Here is a 20,499-nt window from a genome sequence, read left to right as displayed (position 1 = left end):
TCACTTAAATTCCTTGTTAAGACAATAATAGAATCAAAAGAACAAAACCTCAGGATATTAAAAACTGTGAGATCATTTTTCTTTAAAATTATAACAATTTGTTAACATGAGCAATATAAATGCTGCATTAATGCACTGAAATATACTAATATTATAACATGAACTAATATTATAACAATATTACAACTAATCTTGTAACATGAAGAAGTTTGTACTGGTATAATAGAAAACCTATCTTGTATGTATGTACACAGCCTGTTGAGAATTTCAAAATAGTAAAAGTGGGTTTTTTTTTAAAAAATGAAATATATCTAAATGTTTTTAGTACTAATAAAGTAGGAATTAACTCATATTTGTGTGCAGGGTAGCTCAGCTTTAAAATGTTACCTAAAATAATAAAACCATGGTCTATTCCCAGTTGTCCTAACGAAGACAGGGTGGTTCCTGAAGTAAGTACTGAATGACATTGAAGAGCAAGCAGTTTATTTTCTCCATATTTTTATAAAGAAAGTCCTAGCTCCTCGCAGTAAGTCAGACCATCTGCAGGTATGAGTCAAGTAACAAATTTTGTAAACAACTTATTTTGCTTAGATACTTTCTACCATTTTGTGAAATGGAATAGTTCTTATGCCCAAAGAGTATCATACTGTTTTAAAATCCAACCAGTTTCCAAAATCTGCTTTCACTCTCAAGATGACTTCTCTCAGAGCTTTTTGTTTTTCCTCCCTAGACACCTATTCTGTGTGTCCCGTTCAAGACTAGACACTGGGAAACTTGTGAATCTTGTCATTTCATCCGGTTTTACTTGGGAATCAAGCACACATGTCTTCTCTAATCTCTGATTCACCAAATTTATCCGGGATTATTTTAACCACCACCAACTCCACCCCAGGCTCCAGCCCAATTGTGATGGCAGAGCATAGTGACCTTTCTCAGTCACTTACTGGGCCTTCTGATCTCCCTGCTTCCCTCCTTCTCCTCCATCCTCCTCTCCCCCATCTTCTTTCCTCAGTCTAAGCACACTTTTCCACATTCTCACTCTGATTAATTGTGTATTCTTCCAGAGTTTTGATGTCACGGATCCTGGACTTTTGAAACCCAAAGTCTTTCTCTCTCAAATTATTACCTCTGCCATGTGTTCTCAAAATCTATTTTGAAACTCAAAACCCAAAAACTAACTCTTTGAAATTCTGCTTTAACCATCACCACCAAAACTTCTACTCTGAGATATTAAGATGGAATTAAGCCTTCAGCTGCCTGGGTTGGTGGAAGGACCACAGAGCACAAGACTATGGGGATGAAAGAACTAGAAAATGCTATTCCCTGTCAAGTGGTCCCTGCAGTGCTGGGTAGTGCTGTGGTCTCCTGATGGATGGTGTCATTGCTTCTCTCCACACTCACTCTCTTTTCCTCTGCTCTTAGCATTCAACCATTTAACGTTTGTGCCAGGCTCTGCAATAGATATGGGTGACTCCACAGGAAATAGAGCAGACAATATCCCTGCCCCTAGGGAGCTTAGATTCTAGTGGGTTCTCAATTTTTTGAACCTGGGTCTCTATCTCCTTTCTGCCATTCTTAACCTCCTCTACAACCCTCTATGTTTCATCATTCTAACCTGTCCACTTCACACTCAGGCTGCACACTTCATGGCCTGGTCCGCTGGACCTCTCATCCATTAAGGGAGCCTACCGTGGCTGCTGGTTACTGGAGCCTTTGGCTTTCCTGCTTCCTGCAAAGGAGAGAAACATTATGATAGAATGCTGTGAGTGATCTTGGGTTGATCTGTCAGCTCTCTGGACTTCAATTTCATCCTAGAAAAATGAGGCTACTGATTCCATTTTCAATGGTACCCATGCTAACACCCATTCATGATTAAATGAAATAATCACTGTGAAAGAGCTCTGGATGCTTTAAAGGGAATGCAAATTTTAAATATTTATTATTTCCTTTAGAATCTCTATAATTTTGGAAGAAAGGAGTTCTTAGTTCTTAGTTCCTGCTAAAGGGTGACCAAATACATCCTCCTTCTCTCCACCATTATGAGAAATCAGAGCAGTATCTTTTCTATGTTACTTTCTAACTTCTTCAATTTAAATTGCACCTCTCCACCAAATGCATCCAGGTCAGCAGCATTGGATGAGAATTAAACTATATGTATAGAAAAACATAAAACTCAGCCCTCTAGCGCCCGCTGTGATTGCTTATGAAATACTTTCTCTTTCCTTTCCCCTGAGCATGTCTCTATCAAGTATCTTCACACTCATCTGTGTCATCTGCTCTGTGAAACTTGCTGTCAGACCACTACAAACTTTAAGCACTAAATACTCCGAAGCTTATATTTAAGATTATATTTTATAGTTAAAAAATTTTTTTTTTGTATAGAGGATTTGAAGTAGCTAAGCATATGCTATCTTTTTTCATACTTCACAAGTTCAGATTTTTTGGTTCAAATCACGATTCAAAGTAGATATGTTGCTTTAAGTACGTCTGTTTTTAAAACGCATGTGGATTCTTCAGAATTAGGGCTGATAAGCAAGAAGTTATGCCATATGTTCAAAATTAGGAGACCTAATTTATCTTGGCTTGATCTTAGTGAAATGTAGATGATTAGAATATTTTCTTAGTAATTTGGGGATTCTGCGATAGTATCTGTAAAATGTTGATAGGTCTTTGGCTGAAGGAGCCACTCCTTAAGAAATACATTATTTCTTGTATGAGTCATTATTCTTGACTTTATGAACAGGGTGTTGTTTGAAATTAAAACTATAGCAGAAATGCTATAATTCTGTTTTTAAATTGTTAAAAGCTCCAGGCAGGAGAGGAAACTGAAAATAAGAGCTGCATTTGAAAACAAGTGTTGTTTTACAAAAGAGGTGGGAAGAAGGGAGAGAGGATGGAACTAAAACCTCCAGTAATTTCACCCAGTGGTGCTCAGAGTTCCCAAAGGCACAGCCAACTGTGCGAGGTGTGAAGAGGGGACAGCGGGAGGGGAGAGAAAGTGGATTTTCACCCTTCACTTCCGAACCACGGGAAAGGAGGTAGCTTTAAAATGAGAGGATGGAACAAAAGAGTCTCAGGTGTGCAGGCTTTAATGAAAAGAGCCCATGGTGCCTTAAAATGCCCTTTGGTGTTGCAATGAAAACAGCTTTTGAAGTTAAACAGTTTGACTTGATGGCTGAGTAGAAAGTGGGCTTTTTCTGTAGTGGTGAATGCGTCGATATGGCTATAGCATTCATTTTCTAATGCCTCTGTCAACACTCAATTCTGCAGTATCTATAGTTCTCCTAATAAACAGAGCTAAATTAATTTATTTACTGCTTATTTGTCTGTTAATTTTTCTCTAATGAACAAAGATATTATTTGCTTCATTACTTCTTATGTTCTTGAACTTTTGCCAGATATGATACTATAATCAACTAAAATGATTAATTCTTTTTAAAAATCAAGCTCCTAAGTAAAGCTTATTTTATTAAAAAAATTGTTCTAAGTATTTTTATATTGAAAGAGACAATTATCAAGTACATGAAAAGCAGTTTAAAGCATTTTATCAGAAAGAACTACGTTACATATCTCACTGATAAAAACATGTACAAGACAATTTTGTGATCCTTGTCCTTCCCTCAAAAACTAGAACATCAAAAGATTCATCTATTGAATGCTAAAGTGGAGTAGAATGATGTTGATTTTCAAGAATCGTTTAGAATAGTGGTCTTCAAAGTAATATGTACCAACCTCAAGATAATTCATTGGGCCGCAGGTCAGACATGATAAAGATTTTATTAATGTCTTTTTTAAAACCTAAAACTAGGGTCACAAACTATGGCCCATGGGCCAGATTTGTTCCACGACCTGTTCCTATCAATAAAGTTTGATTGGCACACAGCCATGCCTCTTCATTTATGTGTTCATTGTGCCTAGGGCTGCTTCCATGCTACCATAGCAGGAGTAACTGTGACAGAACATAAGGTTTGCAAAGCCTACAATATGTTCTAACAGGACCTTTACAGAAAACAGTTGGCTGACCCCTGACATAAAATAATAAGAAAGATTTTAAGCTTTATTGGTTTATCTGGGTTTACATTGGTCTCCTTTGTATGTCTGAGTGATAGACAGTCACAACTCACGCATATGCTAAGTGAGATTTCCTGGGGAAGTGTCAGGGCTCTCCAACTTGGAGCGGTAGATAGAGATCCCTAAGCTTACGGGCTATTCCTTAAGCCTGTTGCAGTTCATGTACCCAGCTGGACAGATAATTTATCACTTTAACTATTTTTAACTAAAGTAATCCTCATAAAAGGAGCAAATGACTCTATTTAAAAAATCTCCTGCAACATAATCGACATTGAATATACCACTACTAATATAGGCGTAAACAATAAGAAATAGCAGACGTGACGTAACAGCTATGTCTAGCATAGGCTTATCAGCCATAAATGTAAGTTACAAACGCTGATAACCTACTTGAATTTGACAAGTAGGCCAAGTTTTTGAAATTATTAAAACTATTTGAAACAAAATTTTGTATTTTCTTTCATTATTAATATACCTAGCCCTAAGTTTATAGTCTTGCCTTGAATTTTAACTGATCATTGTATTATGTTGTCATAGTTAATAAGACTTTTACAAAGTAGGCATCCAGGACATGGAGATGCTGTGCAAATTTCAGTGATGTTTAAAGATGTGAGGTATTCAATGTTATAATGTTTCAAGTTTTGCTGAAGTAAATGATAAAAGTCTTTTTTGAAGAATCTTCATAAAGTCTTCCCTTTTTTTAAAAAATTGGGAATATATATGTTCTTCCTGCTGCAGTAAACATTGTAAAATAATGTATAGAAAACAATAGCAGGATGAACTGAAATTCATTCCTTTGTATCAAATACTGTTAGAAAATGCATAGAAAACCCCTCTGAAGATTTGAAACACTAACCTGAAATCTGAAACACTATGAAGTTTTATTATGCAGTTAGATCAAAGTATAGATTTAAAAATATTCTCAGTTTATAGCATTTGTGTTCTAAATGTGAAATATACGAAGTGACATTTTGGGGAAGTTACAGGAAAGATAAGTGACTTCTTTAATAAAATCACTGTTCTATGGGAAAACTGTGAAGATATAATCAGCAATGGAGTATATTTTAACAAAAAGGATTGCAGAATTAGGTTGCACTTATATCAACATCTGTCAATAAGCTATAATGACAAAGAAGATATACACACACACTATATATATTTATACATATATTACATATATCTAATTATATATGTAGCAAAGATTTCTATAGAATCTAATCTAATTATATATGTAGCAAAGATTTCTATAGAATAAAGATATCTATCTATCATCTATCTTCCTCCCTTCCTTTCTTCCTTCCTTCCTTCCTTCCTTCCTTCCTTCCTCCTTCCCTCCCTCCCTCCCTCCCTCTCTCCCCCTCTCTCTCTCTTTCCCTCTTTCTCTCTTTCCAATAATGAGATGGAGAAGGACCAAGAAAATCTTTTGGATCATTCAGAGGTTCTCAAGTTATCTCCATGGCAAAGTGTTTCAAAAAGTGACAAACTTCAAGATGCATTATGAATATTTGTTTTTGAAAAATACAAATAAGGTTCCTGGTTTGAATATTACAAGCATAAAGTCAGCAATGATCTAACATTTTTTCATCTTAATATCATCCAAAAGCCAAAAGGAGGAGAAACAAAACCACAAACTCCTACTAAAACACAAATAGACAAACAATTAGGTGACAACTAAAGGACTGTTTTGTTTTTTTTTAAGATTGGCCCTGCACTAACATCTGTTGCCAATCTTCCTCTTTATTTTTTTTCTTTTTTCTCCACAAAGCCCCAGTACATAGTTGTATAACCTAGTTGTAGGTCCTTCCAGTTCTTCTATGTGGGAAGCCACCTCAGCATGGCTTGATGAGTGGTGAGTATGTCCGTACCCAGGATCCGAGCTGGGGAACCCTGGGCCCATGAAATGGAACGCTCGAACTTAACCGCTATGCCACCGGGCTGGCCCCTAAAGGACTGTTAAAACCAGTGAAGAGGATGAGAAAATGGAGCAACGATACAGTGACTAGAGAGTCAGCAAACACTCTTCTTGAGTGTATGGGATACACTTAATATGCAAGCCCCAAATCCCTTGTCACTGCATGGGTGCCTGTGTTGGCAACAGAAGATCCCTGACCTGATTTTGTTCTGAGAAGCAGGGAGGTGAGGCTATATACTGAATCACACAGCAAATCACATTTTCAGGAGGCTTTCTCTCTCTCTCTGGCAGCGTGGAAGCAGACACGTTGCTATGTAAAGTACTATACAGCTGATAGTCTTCATTATTTGAGGAAAGATGAAGGCGAAACAAACTCATGCCCCAAAACCTGTATCTTTGGAGCACAAAGACAATGCCAGGTAGTGGTCCCTTCCTCACATGAACTTCTTGCAAAAACATCTGGTCCAGGAAAAATTTTTTACTATGGAGATAAATAAAATAAAAAAAGGAAAAAGAAATGTTTCCCAGTTTGGATAACACACAAAATCAATCTTTATGCTGAGAGTGTTAAACAAAGTGATTGAGAATAGCTGAAGATGATAAAGTATTCCAGGTACCACAAACAAGAAGAAAAGACAGGTTATAATCTTCACAATGGGCAGGTTGAATTCAGGGCAAAAATTCCTTAAGTAAGACAAAAGAGACCCCCTTAATTACTAAAGGATAAAATTTACAAGGAAGATACGATCGTTAGAGTATCTAAACATCAAAATATAACATCAACACGCGTAAAGCAAAAACAAGAGATAGGATGAGAAAAAAGTGACAATATATTAGTGTTAAAATACTTTAACTAACTCATTTTTCAATTTATAATAGATTATGTGGAAAAATAGGTAAAGATAGATCATCTAAAGTAAATCAAATTAATATACATATAGTTAGACTATATCCTGCAACAAAACAAAAAAATATTCTTTTTTAGTATCTGTAAAACTCTCACAAAAAGTGACTATATATTAGGCCAAAAAGAAAAAAATCTATTAATTGCTAAGATAAAAATAATACACAGAACTTTCTCTGATCGTAAAATTTTATAAATTAATAACAAATTTAGAAAACACAAAAGTTCCTACCCTCTGTATATTGCGAAATTTGCTTTTCAACAGATGTTTGATTAAAGAGGAAATTCAAAATAAAATTTCTACCTGAAAAAAAATGTAAAGAATTATTGTCTATTAGAATTTATGGGATACAGTTAAAATAGTCCTTGGAAGAAAATTTATAACTCTAAATATGCTTAACGAATAAATAAGAGAATAAAAACTAATGAATTAAATATTGGATTTGGAAAATCTAAGAAGAAATGAAATGCCCTTTGCATAAAAAAGCAAAAGAAAGAAACTTATAAGAATTGACAGAAGATAATTGGAAAACACAAAAGCTGTAGAAATCATACGTATAAAATGTTTTTGAAAAAAGTGTATAAAATAGTAACATTGTAGTAACACTGTAACAGTGTAACAATACTTTCAAAATTCTGAAGGAAATTATTTTGCAACTTAGATTTCTATATCCAAAAAATTAAATGTAAGAGCAGAACAAAATATTCAACTAGCGCAGACTGGAACAGACACCTCAAGCGACATGCGTGTTGAGGCTGTCACCACCAAGAATCCTTTCACCTTTGTACTGTATTGTCCACCGGACAATGCTCCAGTGAGTCTGGCCAAGATTCTAGATCTCTTTGGCTTGTCCAAATGCTGATAAAATTCTGCTCTCTCCTCCCTGACCAGCTGCCTGGAATAGCTGATACCACTGCCTGGAACAGCTGACACCATCTGACCCTACAGAAGTGTTCAGGTTTAACCAACTCTTGAGAAATGGATGTTGCCCGAGGCGAGCTTAGAACCATAAAACAGAGCAGCACACCCTCACCAAACATTTCCCTCCTGATTGGTTAGACCTTGACCCTGCAGGATTCCTGCATATAGGGAACCCTCTGCTTCCCCTGGATCACTGCAGGCTCACCTTCTGACATCCTCACAATGGGTTCTTGAACATTCCAGGAAAAGCTGAAGCCAGAATACAAACCAGAGACTGTTCAGCTCATCTCTTCCTAGGCACCTTCAACTATCAATAACAATGCTGCCTTTTTGTGCTTGCTACTCAGTTTTCATATTAGTCACTTTCTGCATTGATTAAGAAATGTAATTAGTTATTGATAAAATAATGAAAAATTTGATTGCGAAATAAAACAAAATTAGAATATATTTCAATCTAAAAGTCGTCTTTAATGGGCAAATACTACAAGCATTCCATTCAAGTTACACACTAACATGACAATTATTTAATGATGTTAGAAGTATCAGCCAATGGAATTAGACAAAAGAAAGGAATGAAAAGTATAAAAACTGGTAAAGAGGAGGTAAATTTATCACTTTGTTAGGTGATTTGATATTTTAGGTGATGTATCTGGAGCTTCCAAGAGAATCACTGAAGGACAATGCAGTCAGTGAGGTAACTCAGTCATGTGTCTCGGTAGGGAATCCATAGCTTTTAGGTGCTGATACAGAAATATTCCAAAACTGTTGTCAAGCAGGAAAAAGACTCTCCAGTAAGATACAGAATATTGTAAAGAGGGTGCTGTCTTTTTAATAAATGTATGCTTGTGGTCTGTGTGTGTAAAATGAGAGTGTATATTTGTATTCGCTTGATATGTAAAATAAGCACTTGAAGCATAAACAGGAAACTAATAAAAATGAAACACATTTAGTCACACTTTCAAAGTACAGAGGGTTAAAACCTCTCATTTCTGCAAACTTAAAATCCTTAGTATTATAATTTTCTAACCTGCTTAAAATTTTCCAAGAGTTTTTTTTTTTTTTGGTGAGGAACATCAGCCCTGAGCTAACATCCATGCCAATCCTCCTCTTTTTGTTGAGGAAGACCGGCCCTGAGCTAACATCCGTGCCAATCTTCCTCCACTTTATGTGGGACGCTGCCACAGCATGGCCTGACAAGCGGTGCATTGGTGCGTGCCCGGGATCCAAACCTGGGTCGCCAGCAGCAGAGTGCGTGCACTTAACCTCTAGGCCATGAGCTGGCCCCTCCAAGAGTTTTTTAAAGTAAGTTTTAAACCTATTGCAGGAGGATCTTCTGATACAGCAAACACATTCAGCATAAATTTTATTTTATTTTATTTATTTATTTTTTTTGTGAGGAAGATCAGCCCAGAGCTAACGTCCATGCTAATTCTCCTCTTTTTGCTGAGGAAGACCAGCTCTGAGCTAACATCTATTGCCAATCCTCCTCCTTTTTTTTTCCCCGCCAAAGCGGAGTAGATAGTTGTATGCCATAGTTGCACATCCTTCTAGTTGCTGTATGTGGGAGGCGGCCTCAGCATGGCCGGAGAAGCAGTGCGTTGGTGCGCGCCCGGGATCCAAACCTGGGCTACCAGTAGCGCAGCGTGCGCACTTAACCACTAAACCACGGGGCCGGCCCTCAGCATAAATTTTAGAAAACCAATCCGTGGCTTAAAAATACGTGGTTTGGGGGCCAGCCCGGTGCCACAGCAGTTAAGATCGTGTGCTCTGCTTCGGTGGCCTGGGCTTTGCCGGTTCGGATCCTGGGCGTGGACCTATGCACCACTTATCAAGCCAAGCTGTGGCAGCATCCCATATAAAGTAGAGGAAGATGGGCACGGATGTTAGCCCAGGGCCAGTCTTCCTCAGCAAAAATAAGGAGGATTGGCAACAGATGTTATCTCAGGGCTAATCTTCCTCAAAAAAATAAAAAATACATGGTTTTGGCAAAATGAATTCAGGTTACATGAAAAAGTATTAAGTGTACAGTTTTGTCTTTTGGGTTTTTTTGGTGAGGAAGATTGGCCCTGAGCTAACATCTGTTCCCAATTTTCCTCTTTTTGCTTGAGGAAGATTGTCACTGAGCTAACATCCGTGCCAGTCTTCCTTTATTTCATATGTGGGATGCCACCACAACATGGCTAGATAAGCGGTGCATAGGTCCGCGCCCAGGATCCAAACCTGCAAACCCTGGGCCGCCGAAGCAGAGTGCATGAGCTTAACCACTACCCCACCGTGGCAATCCCAGTTATATGGTTTTAAAAGTTGAATTTACCTGTTAGCTGAGTGTCATTTTGAGCAATGTTTATTTATTTTATATTAAATTTCCATTTTGGGACTGGCCCTGTGGCGTAGCGGTTACGTGCCCGCGCTCCGCTGCTGGCGGCCTGGGTTCGGATCCTGGGTGCGCACCGACGCACCGCTTGTCAGGCCATGCTGTGGCGGCGTCCCACATAAAGTGGAGGAAGATGGGCATGGATGTTAGCTCAGGGCCAGTCTTCTTCAGCAAAAAGAGGAGGATTGGCATTGATGTTAGCTCAGGGCTGATCTTTCTCACAAAAAAAAATAAATAAAAATAAATAAATAAATAAATTTCCATTTTGCATAAAGCCAAGCATATTCATTCATTGCTTATGGAGCAGAGAAATAAAAGAATAATTGAATGCATTATTTAACTCATAGAAAATATCATATTCCTTTGAAAGTTCAATCATTAATGCATTATGCATCTATTATATTAGGCATTGTGCTTGACTCTGAGGTCACAAAGGTGAATAAAATAGGTTTTGCTTTATAAGGTTCATTTCCTAAGGGGTTTTACTGTAAGATAATCACTGTCAATTTATTACATGAAATATTTCAGAAATATAGGATGTGCCTGTATATCTACAAATAAGTAGCCCTTTAGTTTCATGGATATATATGTATCTAGGCCCTTTTTGAAACTTTTCTCTGTAGGCTCAAGGGAATCACTCTTGTGATTTCCTTGCTCCGTTCACATAATTCATGGCCTCATCTAGTAGCTCCTACTTCCCCAAAGGGTTTCGTATTCAACCCCTTTCCAAGTTAAGGACCCACTCTAGTTAAGGCCTCATCACCTCTCCTTTCTACAATTAAACTCATCTATTTGCTCTCTCTCCAAAGCAACACACTGCCTGGAACTGAAGACTTCATTCGTTCTTTCCAGACTCACTTCTCCCTGATCCCTTGCCCATACTCAGCCCAACTCAACAACTTACTGTAGCATGAATTAAACCAGTGCTTTTGCCCCAGCTCACACGTTGATATCCTCTACGATGCCCTCCCCTTTCTCCCCCAATTTCTTCCAGACCAAATCATAAGCACCCTTAAATTAATTTCCACCATTACCTACCTCTTCGATGAAGACTTTTGTAATCTCATCCTACCCCCTTTTAGGATGAACTTTTAGGATGAACTCTCTCCTTCCTGAAACATTTCTCCTCTCAATACTTTCAAAAATAACAAACTTGCCACGCTTGCGGAGAAACTGCAGGCACTTAGTTCTGTAGAAGAGGCTGGAGGGGGGAAACTGACAAGAATTATTGAAAGAGACAAACAACACACTATGAAAGCAGGTGTCTTGTGAGGGACCCGAATATGAGGAGAGGTTTTCTTCTTCCTAGTAAGAGATTCTGACATAACGTCTATAATGTCTAGACTTAATTCCAAGTGAGCTTGACTTTGGCCACTAACGTGCTCTTTATGCCTTTCTTCTTCCCAGGAAGTGACAGTCCCTCACAAGCCTGTTTCTCTCCATCCTTTATATCAGACTAGACTCTACCCTCCTGCTAAGTCCCTGCTGCACCCACAGACCCTCTCACATGCTGACTGTCTCACCCCAGGACCCTTCAGTCATTTGTCCTCCTTCTCACTGAGTGATGAACAGGACAATTCTCACACCCTGTTTAGTCACAACGTGTATAATAAGGTGAGAATTCTCTGCCGAAATAGGAATTGTTCTGTGCTGTGAACTTCTTTATGCTTAACTTCTGAAATGTAGAGGGAACATATATTAAGAATATTTAAATATTTAATATTTAAATATATTAAGGATATTAAATATTTGTGTTAAAGCACATGACCTTACAAAAAGAGAATAATTAACCTTGAGAAATTATTAAATATTTATTTTTGCTTTCAAAGTCATTTCCTGATTTATGTTCCTCATTGTTTCATGTTCTAACCCCAAGGTGGAAATCTCAAGAAATTTTCCCAAACCTTACAAGATGCCATTATTAATTTATCTTCCAGTATTAGTTCAGTGTTCTTAAAAAGCTTCTTTAAATTACAGTTACTTAATGGGGAGACACTTACTACTGCAGTCAATGGGCAAAGAAATACTTAGAATTTCTGCAAGTATCTGTAAAATAATATTAACATTTTAAAATGTGTCTATCTGCTTCATAGTGTATAGTAATAAGATATGTAAAAATAATGAAGTGTTCAGTACCTAAAAATATATGTATATGTCTATATTTTAAAAGTGAAAAAATATTTATAGTTGGCTTTGGAATGCAATCATAAATGTTCCATTAGAAGCAAGCAGTCGATACCACATGAGGCTTACATATAAGTGCCCTTCGCTCCTCCGATCATTACCATAAGGACATCCTGGCTAGCACAGACTCTTAGACCCTGAAAATTTCCTAAAAGAATTGATTAGTCAAACTTAACTTGTAATTAAATCTTTTTATAAAATTCAAAATCTTGTTTAAAAGCATTTATTTTGCAAATTCTCTGTACCTAACAAAATACACCTGTATGCTTAGAAATCAATCAAGGCCATCTGTTCCAGAATGTAGTTGAACAACATTCCTTGGGCCCTGAAATGTTCTTTTGAAGAAATGTTCTTTTGAAAAAATGTTCATAAACCCAGTCTAAAAGCAAATAATCATCTAAAAAGTGAACACTATTATATGAAGAAAATTTAACTTTTTATATTTAATAGCATCTATCATGACTGAATGATCAATCCTGAATTAAACATTTAAATTATCCATTTTCTGCAAACAAAATGTTTTTGGGCAAAGTTCAGGATGATATTTTTATAACCGTTTGTTTCTTACTCTTGGTCTAGAAAAAAGAAGTATTTCAGGGAAAATGCTTGCCAACATCTATGAAATCTATTTAGCTATTAAATAGAGTTAATAATTCTGATAATAACATAACCATTTTCCTATAAATTGTCCCCTATGATAAGGTTATAATTGTATTTTATAGATATCAATTGCATTAAATAGCTCATTCTTTTGATATTTTGGTAGTGTTTTCTGGAAGCATTCAGCAAGGATAGAGTCAGTATTTCGTCCATATTTTAGCCTGTGCTTGGTCAGGCTGTGAAGAACAATGTATAAGAGCCATTTGAGCCTGCAAAACTATTTTCAGTCTACACAATCTTCATAATAGATTTTGTTTTTCAGAGTCTGAGACTTATTGATATTGAATACAGAAATATTCACATCTGAAATAATGATAATAATAATAATAATAATGTAGTAAGCAATATTTCTTGATGGAAGATTCAATTGCTTCGTCTTGTATTTCAGTTGCTTCTATTAAAATATGTGGATTACCCAATTTGATATCTATGTTTACACACTTTGTGTTGTATATATTGGGCCAGTAGCATACTAAGTTGTCAAGATTTGTCTTTTTTACTTGAAATAGCTTCTTGCCTGGAATTATAAAACATAATCTGCCACCCAAATTAACTTCTCCCCAATACCCTAACATCATTCCCATGACTGAGTTTAAAGCTTTACGTGCTAGTCTCATCTCCAAACTCAACTCTTCCCACCCTTCCCCCTGGAGAGCCACACTGAACTTGACTTCACTATCTTTGATGGTCCCTCATCAACTGGGGCTACAGCAAGTGTGTAACAGATTTTATTCTCCTGTTGAATCTGTAGTGTGTGCTCCTCTCTTCTAAATCTTCATTAGACTCCTTGTGTCTCCACATCCTTACCCTAACCCCTACCCTCTTCTCTTACTTTCAAGATAGAGCTCTATCATATGATGTCATATGATCTATGAGGATGCTCGGGTACTTTCCTTTTCATCTTGGAATATCCTGTCTTTCCCCCAGTCTAATGAATGGAGTCATTACTCTTACTTCCTTCTTTAATCCTTGAAAGTAATTTAGCCCAGTAGATAAGATCACAACGTCTCTAGTCAGTCTGTCTCTGCTCATTTCTTGACCCACTCCTTCCAGACTGTGATATTGGGTAAGTCATTTAGCCTCTGTATGTTCCCATTTATTCATCTGTCAGATGAGGATGATAATAGTACCCACCTTATTAGAGTATGTATCATGAGATGATGATGTACTAATACGTGCAAAGCACTTAGAACAGTGCCTGGAACATAAAAAGAACCATGAAAGAGTTAGATCTTATTATTAATAAGCCTTTCTGGAGTCTTAGTCCCATCAGTCTTGAATCTTCATTTATTCTTTTTCCATTGGACCCTTCCTCTTTGTATGCAGAAACCTCAAAAAACAAACCAAAATGAGCACTTCCCCATCCTTTTCTTTGACGATGCTGCAAACCTAGTAATTTCAAGACTTTCTCTCAGTGATCAATAATAATTATCTCCATTCTTCCTCTATAGACTCACTCTTTAACCTGTTCTTTTTTTTAAATTTTGTTTTTGTGTTTTTTTAAATTAATTAATTAATTGATTTTTTATTGAGGTCACTTTGGTTTATAACATTATATAAATTTCAGGTGTACATCATTATATTTCGACTTCTATGTAGATTGCATCGTGTTCACCACCATAAATCTAGTTTCCATACAGCACCACAAGTGTGCCCCTTTATCCCTCTCACCCTCCCCCGCCCTTCCTCTCTCGTAACCACCAATCTGTTCTCTATGTGTTTGTTTGTTTGTCTATCTTCCATATCTGAGTGAAATCATACGGTATTTCTCTTTCTCTGTGCGACTTATTTCATTTAGCATATACCTTCAAGGTCCATCCACGTTGTTGCAAATTTTAACCCATTCTTGAAAGCATTCTGTCTTTCACCTCAACCACTCTACTCAAGTTTCTCTCTCAAGAGTAAACTGCTTGTCAGCAAACTCAGTTGAATTTCCTTAGTCCTGTATCTCTGTTATCCCTTGTAGCAATTGACATAGTTGATCATTCACTCACATTTCTCTCCTCACTCTGCTCTTGGTATAATATGTACATTTCCACTCTCTGACCGCTCCTTTTTTGTGGACACTTCTTTCTCCTCTTCCTCTTCTCTCTAATTGCCTCGCTTAAGATATTCACCCACTCACAGGCTTCAGTGGTTATCTTAGTACTGATAATTCTCAAATCCACATTTCCAATTCTGCTTCTCCCCTCAGATCCAGTTTGATACGTTCAGCTGCTTGCTTGTCAATTCCCCAATGATGTCATGTTGTCATTTCAAACTCATCACTTATTTCACCTCAAACTACTTCTCTTCTGGCTTCTTTACTTCTGTCATTAACACCACAATTCTCAGTCCTCAAGCTCAAATTTGTTTCATCTATTGTGCTTTTTTTTGCTTTGTTCTCATATCTAGTCATTCACCAAGTTGAATGGGTTCCTCTTTTTGTATGCCTGTCTCTCACTATTCTTTATTATTATTCTACTTGACTTAAACCAGTCTACTTATTTTCCGCCAGGCATACCTTGAAATTTCTTGCCGTTCACCTTGTTCATGTGTTCTCCCCACATAAAATACCTTCCGGCTTTTCACTTTACTTATGTGAACCATTCTCGTATTTTATGACCTAGTCAAATTATCCCTCCTCCTCTGTGAAGTTTCCCCATGCATTGACATTCAAAGTGATATTTTTCTCCTTTCAATTTCTGTAACCCTTGTGTGTGCCAAGGTATCCCATGCATATTATAGGTTATCTTGTATTTCTTTGTTGTGATTGTCTTAGTGTCCATCTAGGGGGTGACATGCTTAATATGGTATTGTTCACATTATAAGTATAGCAATAAGTATGTGTTAATGGTGAACAAATCCTAAAATGACCCAACTTATTCATTAGGGGCCCAAGATGCTTGAATATTTAGGATTATTTCTATTTTAAGCAGAAACCAGATCTGAGTCAATTTATGGGTTTATCAGTACATTCAGTACAATTTCAGTCAATTGAGGAACTCCCTTTTTTGAGGGATGCACCCAATTTCCAGAGAGCTGATGGAGTGCCTTGGCATGGGAGCATGGGTGGGGTGTGGATGTGGAGGCAGGAGGCATCTGGTCTTCCTCTGCTATCTGTGGACTCTGGTATTCACTGGAGGGTCCTGAGTCCTGGCTGGTATATGACCATCAATCATATATAATACATTGCTGCATCCTTCTTTCTTCACCTGGATGGCATGCCCTCACTGCCTCTAGGTCAGCTGCTTCTGAGCCCCTACAGCATTCATAGGAGAACATTGTTACCTGCATGCTGGGAGCAGGTAAACTCTGTGAGGCTGCCTCAGAACCATCAGCTTAGATACCTTACGTACCCCTCTCTACTCCTCTGTTCCTGCCCCCTTTGCCATGGGGAACTCGACAAGAGTCCATATTTGTGAATTTGCCTACTCACTAAAATTTATCTGTGACCCCCAAATCAATACTTGCTGCACTTTTGTGGTCATTTGTGGACATGTGAAGATCAGTGAAAAATTTGATTGACCTGTGCACATGTTCCCAGCCGAGGGGAGCAAGGGGGTGTTCTGCTTTCTTGTTTCAACTCTCATGCTGTAAGGAATTATTCTTTTCACCGTCTGTCTCTACCACATGTTTTGAATTTTCGCGCTTTCATTGGTGATTTCACTGTTTAAAATGGCCCCTACGCGTAATGCTGAAGTGCTGTCTCATGTTCCACATGCAAGCAGGCTGTGAAGTGCCTTACAGAGAAAGTATGCATGTCAGGTAGGCTTCTTTTAGACTTGAGTTATAGTGCTGTTGGCTGTGAGTTCAATGTTAACAAATCAATAATATATACTAAATAAGTTGTCTTTAAAGAGAAACAGCCATAAACAAGGTTATCTGTGATTGGTTGATGAAAACATAATCAGAGACTCGCAGGAACCTAATCCTGTATTTCGTCTTGGAGCAATGGTTCAGGAGTTGCTGATTCCATGTTAGAAGTGACTTTATAGATCATAACTACTGCGAATAATGAGAATCAACTGTACCTCTGTTTGGGTTTCCCTGAGAAGAGGATTCATATGTGAATAGTTAATTTGGGAGTGGTTTTGGGAAACACCCGTTAAGGGAGTGGGGAGCTGAGAAGAGAGGAGAAGCCAGGTAGTAACAGGTGCATCATCAAGCAAGTTATCCCTGAGGAACCTAGAGCTTGAGCTCACTGGGGAATTCTGGGAGCCAGTGTAGAACACATAGCTCAGAGGTAGGCAATATGAGGTAGGGGGAGGGGAACCTTGCTAGTTGTTATTTGAGTATAGCACCTGCAGGAGGGGAGCATCAATCCTCAGAGCCCTCAAGCAAAGAGAAGCAGGGACAACAAGCATTTTGAAGTTCAGAGGCTGCTACTAATATGTCAAGGCCTGAGATGACATGGGCGGGTCAATGATTTATATTATATATATTCACATATCTTATGTTTATGATCTAAATTTAAAATCCAGGATCCTCCAAATCAAAACCTTGGCTATCAAAACTCAGGAGAATTTTCTTTTTCTTTTTAAATATATTATGCATTGGACTATGTATAACTGCTGAAAAAATAAAGGGTATAATAGAATTATGTGTCTGGGTGTGTGGGGTTACTATCTTAAAATTGTGTCTCATTCAGAGTCATTTTGCAAATTTTTCCTCCATTTTGCAATGCAGTTAAACGTTTTTATCTTCAAAGCTAATAAAATACCATGCACAAAACATTTATGTCTAGGCCAAGGCCTAGTGGAGTCCACCCTCTATTTTTGAGAATTAAGTTCATTTAGAAAGATTAATCTTCCCAGGCACCACTAATACTTTGCCATGTGAGTCTTCAACTACTTTCTTGGCCCTCAGGTAAGAAAATTAATGTGCATATAATGTGCAGAAGTAGAAAGTTTATTGCTCTCCATAACTTTTATTCTTTTCTGCATCTTCTGCCTCATTTCTTCTATCTTCTCATAATCTCTGAGGCACAGCTGTCCTTTTAAGTCAAGCCGAAATTCCAATTCTTCTGGTCTACTTTTACATTCCAACTGAAGAACTCAGCTTTATGTACTTTTTCCTCTTTTCTTATCCCAACGACATTTTCTACCTTTTATTTAGCACAACCACAGGCCATGCAGATAAGAAGTTCTCTCTTACCATTGTCTCCTTGAGTCTCTACTCTGCCAGTTTGCACCAGCCACAGACAAGAAAACACATGGCCTAGGAACAGAAGGGGGAGCCAGCCCAGTGGCATAGTGGTTACGTGTGCACACACCACTTCGGCAGCCTGGGGTTCTTGGGTTTGGATCCTGGGCGCAGACCTACGTACTGCTGATCAAGCCATCCTATGGCAGGCGTCCCACATATAAAGTAGAGGAAGATGGGCGCGCTGTTAGCCCAGGACCAATCTTCCTCAGCAAAAAGAGGAGAATTGGCAACAGATGTTAGCTCATTGCTAATCTTCCTCACACACACACACAAAAAGAAGTGGGAGGAGCGAGAACTAAGGCTTCACAGTCAGGATGACTTTTCTCATCCGCTGCCTGGAGAAAGGCTGGGATTTCCTACTCGGGAAGGCTGTATTTACAAGGAAAGCTTGAGGGGTTTTACAAGTAGGAAGAAGATCTTTATAGACAGAGAGACAGCTTTGATGCCCTGGGAGAAAATTCACAGCCATTCCGAGGATATTTTCTCTTTCAGTTTTCAAAAATTACATTATTTGGGGGCCTACTTTGTGACTGTGCAGCGATTTTATTTCACTTTCAGTTTTCTAAAAATGCGTTATCCTTGTGCCATTTTTGTGGCCATTTACCATTTTATTTTATTTCCAGTTTGCTTCTGTCACATGAAAGAGAGAGGTATGGCTGGTTTCTTTAGGTGTCTATCCTCCCACTTGTTCCGCTGCTATTAAATTCTAGTGTGTGTTTCTGTGCAAGGACTGGTTCCAGCTTTCCCTGGCCCTTTCAGTTTGAATACTTGAGTGCTGATCTCAGGAGTAGTCGCTTGAAAACTCCCTTCCGCTATAGCTTTCACTTCCGAGCAGCAGAGAGTTATTCGTCTCTGACCTCTATTCTTCCTGCCCAGAACCCATCCCGGTCCTGTCCTCTCCCACCTCCCCGCCAACTTGCAGACCCCGGGCTGCTGTCATTAATGCTAGAGGTCAGGGCAAGACTTAAGGTCTCTCACAGACAGAGGAAGACGTATACGGTCGTCCCTTGGTATCAGCAGGGGACTGGTTCTGGGAACCCCCACGGATACCAAAACTCGCGGCTGCTCATGTCCCTTATACAAAAAGGCGTAGTGCAGTGAACATAGTCGCCCCCCCCCCCCCCCCCCCCCCCCGTATCCGCGGGTTTCGCATCTGCGGATTGTATTCCTATGTAGGAGGACCATGGGTCCTGATCTGGACATGTTTTTTAAAAAGTATATCAGTATGTGGTTTTGTATTTTTTTTGAAAGAATTTTGCTTTCAAAAATAGTTTTTTGAAAAGAAATATTTTACAGGCCACCAATGTAACCAACCATTTCAGTCAATAATTAAATATTTTCATGGTTATATGATTTCAATTATTTTTAGTGCCCCTTCTCATCATCAGTAGTGTCTTGGTTTGATCGGTGGGTATATCTATACATACTCTACCTATAGGGAAATGCAACTTAACTCCATCTGCAGGCTGTGTTTATAACAAGACTTCAGTTGCTGAATGATTTTTGTTGAATAAGTGGTTTTATGACTATATTTGAAAAGTTATTCAAACTCTTGCTTTAGCTCCCTTACCTGTAAAATAGCAATAAAAGTAAAATAAAATTACCAAGATTAAGTGACACAGGCAAGTAAAATTTTCATGTTGCAACTTAAGTACTCAGTTTATACATTTTTCAGCATCCTAGCTATTATTTGTAGAATTTTGGTGCTGGAGTGAAGAAACAATGCTTCAACATAACTAGTAGGACATTACTCTCATCTAAAATGCCTTTTTCCTTTATTACTAACTATTTATTCTTTTAATGCTTTCAAATTTATTCATATATGTATTCCTTTTAATTCTGATTTCTCACTCTGCTTTCCTTTTACCTCATAGTCAACTATACTAAAGTATTTTTTGTTTGTGTATTTTCTTTCAAAAGTTGCATTATTATTTTGTGTGCATATAATTTAATTTATATAAATGCTATTGTGTCACATACTTCATTCTTTTTCTGTGGGTTTCTTTTTTCTCATCTGTAGTAGTAGGGTATTGGGTTTGGTTCCAAAACTCTTACTCTAGGATCTAAACTGGGCTGATTACGTAACAATTATCTGGGGAGCTTTAGAAAAATGCAAATTCCTGAGACTCACTTAAAACTTCTAATCTCGGATCTTCCACTGGACTGGGTGATCTTAGAGTTTTTACCTCATCAAAAATTCTATGCTTCCTCTATGATACAAAATTTTCCTCTTTTGCTGTTTAAATTCTCTAGTGATTCAGCAAGAAAAATGAGCTTAATTATGA

The 20,499-nt window shown here is 37.8% G+C and overlaps 1 protein-coding gene across 1 annotated transcript in view; it reads left to right on the top strand.

Moving 5' to 3' along the window:
- MLIP (muscular LMNA interacting protein) overlaps positions 1-19,315 on the top strand; it is a 106,995-nt gene extending 87,680 nt beyond the window's left edge. The window contains exons 12-13 of the mRNA XM_058555451.1: positions 11,591-11,797; positions 18,974-19,315. Of these exons, the coding sequence (XP_058411434.1) occupies positions 11,591-11,797; positions 18,974-19,315 (549 nt within the window). The remainder of the gene's footprint in view (positions 1-11,590; positions 11,798-18,973) is intronic.
- Positions 19,316-20,499: the final 1,184 nt, after the last annotated feature.

The sequence above is a fragment of the Diceros bicornis genome, chromosome 14, assembly GCF_020826845.1.
Source record: "Diceros bicornis minor isolate mBicDic1 chromosome 14, mDicBic1.mat.cur, whole genome shotgun sequence".
NCBI lineage: Eukaryota > Metazoa > Chordata > Mammalia > Perissodactyla > Rhinocerotidae > Diceros > Diceros bicornis.
Note: the sequence above shows the minus strand (reverse complement) of the source record. Positions and strands in the feature narration are given on the sequence as shown.